Below are 7,895 nucleotides of genomic sequence, written 5' to 3'. Positions count from 1 at the left end.
ACCGCCGGGAGCGTTCTTCTCCCTCGGCGGGGACATCCTAGTCCGAGCTGACGGTTCCGTCGCAGGTGGTCTTTATTGCTAGTGTTGGCTCCTTCACGTCCCAAACCGAACGTCCGACCCGCTTTACCCGCGAGCCCAGCCACAAACACACGACGCGCCTTGGTGTTCGGGCGGTTCTCCGAAATGAGCCGAGGTTTGCGTCCGAAGACCCCCCGAGTCACGTCCTGAACGTGCCTTCAAAATAAAAGTCCTCCTCCTGTGGGACATTAGGAACAAGTTTGAACATTTCGGACTTCCCGGCCCGCCGGTAGCAGCTTTAGAAATACATTAACTTTAAACACACGATGCTCCTTGGCGTTCGGGCGGTGGTCCGGAATGAGCCGAAATGAGCGTCCGAAGCACTGAACTCTATACGTAGTTTAGAGTTAAGTGGTCCGAAGATCCCCGAGTCACGTCCTGACTGAACGCGCCTTCAGAATAAAAGTCCACTTCCTGTGGAACAAGTTTCAACATTTGGGATTTCCAAGCATGAGAAATACACTTTAAAACCACACATCATATTGTTATTACATCTAGCAAACAAGCTAAAGTGTCAGCTCACATCGACACAAGGCATTGAAACAACATGTGACCCTCCCCCTCCCCCACACCCAGGGGTTGTGGCAAATCTAATTTTGTCTCTAGGACGCACAGTGACACAAAGCAAACGCACCTTTGAGTGATACAAAACTTTATTTGTTTCCCATGTTGGACAGGAAGGGGGGGGTTGAGTGATGATGCAAACATAAATATTCAGTCAGCAGAAGAGAAAAATCCACTCAACTATAAAGTGCTGCATTTCACCTAACAAATCCCCCCTCCCCCCACAGGCACAAACACAAAGGCCCCCATCAGTTCTTCAATTCCAATTCAACTTGAAGATACATTTGGTGAAGAAACAATCGAGTCATGTCCCGCCTAATGAATCTATTGATGGAAGTCAAGTTGGCCATCTTGGAGAGGATCTGGTTGTTATTCTTTGCAACTCAGCTGGCGGTACAGTTGGATGGTCAAGCACTGGATCTCAGGGTCACCGGGGTTGATGTCGATGGCCTTCAGGAACGAGTCCAGCGCCTCGTTCAGTTTGCCCTGGCTGAAAAACTCGTGGCCTCGAGTTACCAGCGACTCGTACATGTCTCCAGATGAGTCCGCGGTGACTTGGCCCGGCGCCGTGTTGGCGGCGCACGGCTCCATCCTCTCGGAGGACGCTAGCTCGAGCTCGCCGGTGGATTCTTCGGGGTTACCATCTTCCTCGTCTTCTTCCTCTTCCTCCTCTTCCACCTCCACCTCCACCTCGTCAGAGTACTTCTCTGAAAGCTCCTCAGGGTGGTCTTCATCTTGGTCATCTGGCTTGTCCAGGTCTTCAATGATGGAGTGCAGGAGAGAGTGGCGTGACGCCACAGAGGTGTTTCGTCCGATGCTCTTTCTCAACCTGACGGGGGTGGAACCAGGTGGGCCAGATTTGGGCGTGGAGGATCCTAGCAGCTGGAAAGAGCTGGTCGACTTCGGCCTGTCGCCAGGCTCCTCGTCACTGTCATACAGGACGCCGGCTTTTTTCTTCTTCGCCACGATGATGATGGACTCATCTATTTCAGAGACTTGGGACTTGGACAAGCTTTGGCCGAGTGCTTCTGTCTGTTGCCTCTCTGTCAGCGAAATGTCCACATCAAACATGCCCTCCGTCTGCAGATGGGACAGCAGCTTCCTCTCCTCGTCCTCCACGGCGCCCTGGTAGGAGATTTCGCTCTCCTCCAGCTGCAAGTTGAAGTTTCCTTCGATGAGATCCGAGCCGGCGCTGCCTCTGGACCAAGAGTCCATCTTGAAGCTGGAACTGGATGACTGCATGGCAGAGAGCCTTTTAATCGGGAAGGATTCCCCAAGGTCATTTGCTTCATCATGTTCCTCATGGCCTATCCCCTCCTTCAGAGACAAAGACCCAAACATGTCCTCAGCCGAGCGGTCAACCTTCTCCTGAAGGTTCTCCTGCTTGCCTTCCGACTCGTCGTCACTAACCGTGAGATCAATCGGGCTGTTCCTTTCTTGAAGATCATCGTTCTTGCTAGAAGTCGTGCGGGGGCGTGGTGAAAGGGCAGACCTGGGCCTCGGTTTTACAGGTTTGTTCTCATGTGATCGTTCTTTGCGGTCACTCCCCTGCTGTCGGATCCACGCCGGCTCCGTGGTGGACTCCACGCTGGTTGCAAACTGCATCTGCAGGTCCGACTCCGCCTTCACCAGTTCCTGGGCCTTCTGGACGCGATCTTCAATGTAATTTTGCTCTGCTTTGTCGTGCAGGGAGTCTTCGTGGTCCGTGTTGAGGGAAAACATGAGGTCGTGATCAGAAATGCCAAACATCTCCATGGTGTGGAGGCGGGCGATGTGGCGGTCCAGTTCAGGGTCGGTGTGTCTGTGTTTGGAGTGCATGGATTGAAGCAGCTGCTGCGTGGAGGACGATCGTGTGTCCTCCAGGGTGAAGAGCTCCTTCAACTCCTGCTTGCTGAAGTAACGGAAGGGGTTCTTTTTGTCTCCCGTGTTCTGCCTGATAAGTGAATCCTTGAAGACCTGCCGTCTGTAGATCTTTTCTTCCACCGTGCCGCACGTGATCAGCCTGTAGATGACCACGTTCGCCGTCTGGCCGATCCGGTACGCCCTGTCCACTGCCTGGGCGTCCGTCATGGGATTCCAGCTGGGATCGTAAATGACAACTCGGTCCGCTCCCGTCAAGGTGATGCCGACTCCGCCCACCTGAGTGGTGAGAAGGAAGACGGAATACGTGTGGTCCGCCTGGAAGAGGGTGATGAGACGCTCCCTCTCCGCCACCTGTGTGATTGACCCGTCCAGCCTGAGGGCCTTGACCCCTCGGTTCTTAAGGATGCGCTCGATGATGTCCAGCACCATCCTGTAGTGAGCAAAGACCAGCGTGCGGTGACCTTCCTCTTTGAGACGTTCAAGCAGAGCAAACAGGAAAACCAGTTTCCCGGATTCGGATATCAGTGTTTTGTCAGGAACGTTGGCGATGGTGTGATTGCTCATTGCCGCGTCATCGCTCTGCTGCCTCTTAGTGGGGCTGTCTTTCAGACCTAAACTGGCGATGGCTCGAGCGGAGAGCAGCCTCGGGTGGTCGCACAGCTTCTTCAGGAGGGTCAGTTCGGCTAGTGGTGACCTGGAGGTCATGAGCAGCTCCTTGATGTGGTCCAGGGAAATAAACTTCCAGTAGATGTCTTCCTGGATGCGACTGAGGTACGTCCAAACAATCAAGTCATTCTTCCTCATCAGTGTAGGCATGGTGGTCCCAGAGTCTTTCTGGTCCCTTGCCCCCTTTGCCCCTTGAACCTTGCCTTGGCCCGCTTCTGCGTTTTTATTCTGCTGCACTTCAGACTTTGTCCTGCGAAGGAAGTAGGGTTTGATGATGGTCATGAGGTTCTCGGACATCCTGGAACCCAGGGCCTTTTCCCCCGGTGTAGCGTCCTTCTCCCGTGCTCGAGTGATGGGGTTTTCGTACTGCATTTTGAAGGTTTTGGCCGTGCCCAGCAGAGTTCCGTGACAAGCGAAGTCAAAGAGAGCCCACATCTCTCGGAGGTGGTTCTGGACGGGGGTGCCGGTGAGGAGCACTCGGTGTTTGGAGGGAACGGCGGAGGCGCTCTTGGCCGTTTTGGTTGTGCTGGTCTTAATCTTGTGGGCCTCGTCCAAGATCACGTAGTCCCACGTGAACTCTCTGCCCTGATAGGACGACAGCAGCTGCCAGTTGTTGATGAGCATCGTGTACGTGGTGATGACCACACCACTTCTGCTCTGGACCTTCTCTAGATTCCTGGTCCGCTCTGCTTTGCTGGAGCCGTGAAACTCTTTGACCCTCATGCCAGGAGTCCATTTCGCAAACTCCTTGGTCCAGTTGCTGATGAGTGACGTGGGCATGACCAGCAGCGTGTGCTTCACCAGCTCGCTGTCGTACATTCCCGACAGGAAGGATATGACCTGGATGGTCTTGCCCAGGCCCATGTCGTCTGCCAGAATTCCACCTTTCTTCCCATCTCTGTAGAGGCCAAACAAGAAGGCCACGCCGTCCCTCTGGTAGTCGTACAGCTTCTGGTAGAGGTCCTTGTAGAGCTTCAGACCGCTGTTGTTCACGTCGACAAACTGGTCAGCGTCGTCCTCCTCAGAGGTGTTCTGTGCCAAAAGCTCTTCGATCTTCTTGATTCTCTTCTGCAGCTTTTCACTGTGCTGGATTTTGTTGGCCATTTTGAAGAGCTCCAGAGCTCTGCTCAGGTCTCCTTGCCTGGCGACGTCTTTGCCCTGTTGGATGTACCTGCGAGCAAGGCAAGTCACCGCATCAGTCCCACGTCATCCACGTGCCACACCCACACGCTCAAGAAAACACCACGGCCGCAACAACGTCCAAATGACAAGATGCAACGTCACAATGATGATCGAGGAAGTCCAAATGATCTGATAAAAACTCACAATTATGAGATACCAACAGCGCACGTGCCACCATTGTCACATGACACTTGGCACATGCTCAGCTTGTATCTCATAACTTCAACTTTCAACTTTTCATCTCAGAATTATGACTTTCTATTTTGTAATTTCAATTTTGAATCTCGTAATTATTACTTTTCATCTCATGAGTTTTCGTCTCGTAATTCTAACATTTGATCTCATAATTTCGAAAAATCTCATAATTATGACTTTCTGTCTTTTTGTAATTTCTACTTTATCGCATAATTTTGACTTTTTTCTCGTAATTTCAACATTTTATCTCTTTAAGATCAGAATTTCTAATATGATCTCATAATTCTTGACTTATTGATGTCATCATTTTCACTTTTTAATCTCATAATTATGACTTTCTATTTTGTCATTTCAATCTCAGAATTATTACTTTTTTATCTCAGAATTTCAACTTTTTTATCTCATATTTAGGAGTTTTTAATCTCATAATTTTTTACTGTTCTCATAATTCAGATTTTCTAACCCCATAATTATTACTTTTTATCTCATAATTATTAATTTTTATCTCATAATTTAGACTAGTGTCATAATAATGACTTTCTGTCTTGTAATTTCTACTTTATCGCATAATTATGACTTTCAATCTTGTAATTATGACTTTATTGTTTATTGATTTATATAATTATGAGTTTTTATACCATAAAAACATTTTATCTGACATTTTATTTCAATTATTACTTTTTATCTCATTTCACTACGTGTCACACAAGCTACCATGCTAACTAAATAATTTACATTGTGATTTGAAAAACACTTGCACTTGGGAGAAAATCTAGGGATAATTGACCTGTTTCTTTTATGAAATCATTGTTATTTACTGTCACATGACCAGTGTATGAATATCATTCACGATTAATCACAAAATGCTGTGTATCAAAGCGTAGCCCATGGCCGCCATCACTACCCAAAAGTAGCTTTCGCTTTCAAGAAGGTTGGTGCCCCCTGGAGTACAGTTTTGTCATGACATCCATTTACACCCTTTCACTCAAGACATCTGTTCAAAATATCTATTTTAAATTCATCTCTTCAACGGCGAGATTTCTTTTGAATAAAAATGGTTTCATATGAATAATAAAAAACAAAAAAGGAAAGACAAGGCACTGCCAACAAAGTGTCCTTATTTGTCTTTCAGGAAGTCGGCAACACTAATAGTGCTTAAAGTATGATTGGGGTTATTATGACAGTATTATTATTGTTACCTGTGATAGCCTTCCATGGTGTCCTTTTGGTCCATGGATAAGCACCTGGAAGGTAAAGTTGACTGTTAGCTTCTACTAAGAGTCTAACTTGTAGCTAACTTTCATGCTAAGCAGGCTAATGCTAACGCCAAGGCGTCAACATTGACATACTTCTCCATCTTTTTGTTGATCTCATCCACATCGCCATGTAAGCATCCGCCGTTCATCTCAGAACCGTAGTCTTGGACCGGAACCGCTGCAAATCCTGCGCGCTGGTTGAAATTAAAGACGAGTTGACGTAGGACGCGTGTTATTTTGAGCCACAGCTCGACCCGCCAAATCCCTTGAACTCAGCACAGACGACGTAGTGACGTCGTTACAAGGACGTTGTCCAATCGGAGCGAAGGACGATTGAAGAAGGCGGGGTTACTGTGCTGAGTGCGGCCAATGAAACGAGTCGAGGAACCACAACACGGAAGCGGTCCTTTGTAGCGTTTCAGAGGCAAACGCGTTTTCGTAACGTAAATAAAAGCAACAAATTGGACTTTTTTCCGGACTGAAGATAGTCTGGTTGTACACATACAGAAATGTGTACAAAAATGTGTTAAGTTTTGGTGTGTGTCGGTGACGTTGAAACGTGACGTTGCGTTAGAAGATAAAAATTTTAAAGCCTTGCTGTCACAGGAACGTTTTAAAGCAACACCCTGTCGCTGTCTGTCTTTTTGTATAGTGCTATTATTATCATTATTATTATTACATGTTGGATTTTATGCTAACTGATGATGCCACTTCCTCTTTATTAAAGCGTCCACACACGTCCACATACGTGGTCTCATGCATTAGTAGCTGGAAACAAAGGCTGGTGTTTAAATGGGATTTAAATGCTATAATATTATGGGAATAAAGTCATTCAGAAGATTTAAATTTAATTTAAAAACGTTACAATTTTACTAGACAAAAACTAGTAATACAATAGAATAGAATAATAATATAATTTTAGTCGCATAGACATGAAATAATAAGGAAAAATAATTTATTTTTGAATGTCGTAATATCATTAGAGACAAAACAAAAATAAAGATGTAATTTTTGGGAAACTTTGTTGAGCATAAAGTTATAAAATTATGGGAACAAAGTCAAAATATTATGAGATGAAAATTAACAAGGAGAACGTTGAAATAGGTGGAAAAAACAGCAGAAATAGAAAAAAAAGAACTGTAATCTTATATGAATAAAGTCAAAATATTAAACAGGACAAAAATGTGCAATTCTACAAGAATAAACTTGTAATATTATGAGGAAAAAGAATGTCACTTCAGCAGCAGAGAGTCAAAATATTTTTAAAAAATGTATATTTTTAAAGTTGTTGTATGATGAGAAATAAGTTGTGATTTTTGGAAAATTAGGTTTGGGAAAAAGTTTTATATTATAAAACATCAAATAACAAAGGCAAAGGCAGCGCTCAGGTCCAGCAGAACTACTGTACAACTCAGGTATCATCTTGTCTGGGGACTCATATCCGGTGATGTCATTTTGGAGGGCGTGGTGAGGAGGTGGGGGGAAAAGGAAGGGGGCGTAAATTTGTTATTTACTTTAGAATGTGTTTATTATTTTATAGGGAATGGGCGTGGTGAAGGTGGTGAGGGGTGTGGAAATGTGTGAGATGTCTTATATAATGACGAGTGTTTGAGTCAGACTATGAGTGACTGCTGGAAAATAAAAAAAAATGGCTGTGTTCAGGAAAAAGGGTCTGCATCTTGACGGGGGACATCTGGTGGTTAGTGAGTTTAGAGGCATGGGAGTGAAAAACTGAAGAGCTCCATTCAAGATTATATTGTTTACATGCAACATGTGCACCACGAAGGGGAAGTAGGACTTACAAGAATGTTGCCAAGTGTAGCGGTGAGAACGGATTCGCTACAGCGTGAAAAGGATGGATCTTTTCTCGTCGATTGTTCGAGAGCACACATCTGGCTGCTGGTGAGATATGGCTCCTCTACTGCTAATACTGTCAGACCGAGAGCTGTTATGGAGAAAGAGCGGGATTTCCCCATTCACCTTGCGTTCAAGGTGGCAGACTTCCCAAAGCTGGGTGATCTCTTGAAAGAAATTAGTTTGTTTTTCACTCAAGATAGTGTGAAGCGGAGGCATGCCCTGCTGGAGAAGAGG

General features: G+C 46.0%; 1 protein-coding gene across 1 annotated transcript; it reads right to left on the bottom strand.

Moving 5' to 3' along the window:
* Nucleotides 1-595: 595 nt before the first annotated feature.
* ercc6l (excision repair cross-complementation group 6-like) lies at nt 596-6,064 on the bottom strand. The gene is made up of 3 exons (XM_054774603.1): nt 5,898-6,064; nt 5,748-5,792; nt 596-4,342 (listed from the first exon to the last, which is right to left on the bottom strand). Exons 1-3 carry the CDS (start codon nt 5,951-5,953, stop codon nt 1,012-1,014), a joined length of 3,432 nt encoding a protein of 1,143 aa, XP_054630578.1. The 5' UTR covers nt 5,954-6,064; the 3' UTR covers nt 596-1,011.
* Between the last annotated feature and the right edge of the window lie 1,831 nt (nt 6,065-7,895).

The sequence above is a fragment of the Dunckerocampus dactyliophorus genome, chromosome 4 (genome assembly GCF_027744805.1).
Source record: "Dunckerocampus dactyliophorus isolate RoL2022-P2 chromosome 4, RoL_Ddac_1.1, whole genome shotgun sequence".
Taxonomy (NCBI): Eukaryota; Metazoa; Chordata; class Actinopteri; order Syngnathiformes; family Syngnathidae; genus Dunckerocampus; species Dunckerocampus dactyliophorus.
The sequence above is the reverse complement of the archived record's forward strand: the minus strand, read 5'-3'. Positions and strand labels throughout refer to the sequence as shown.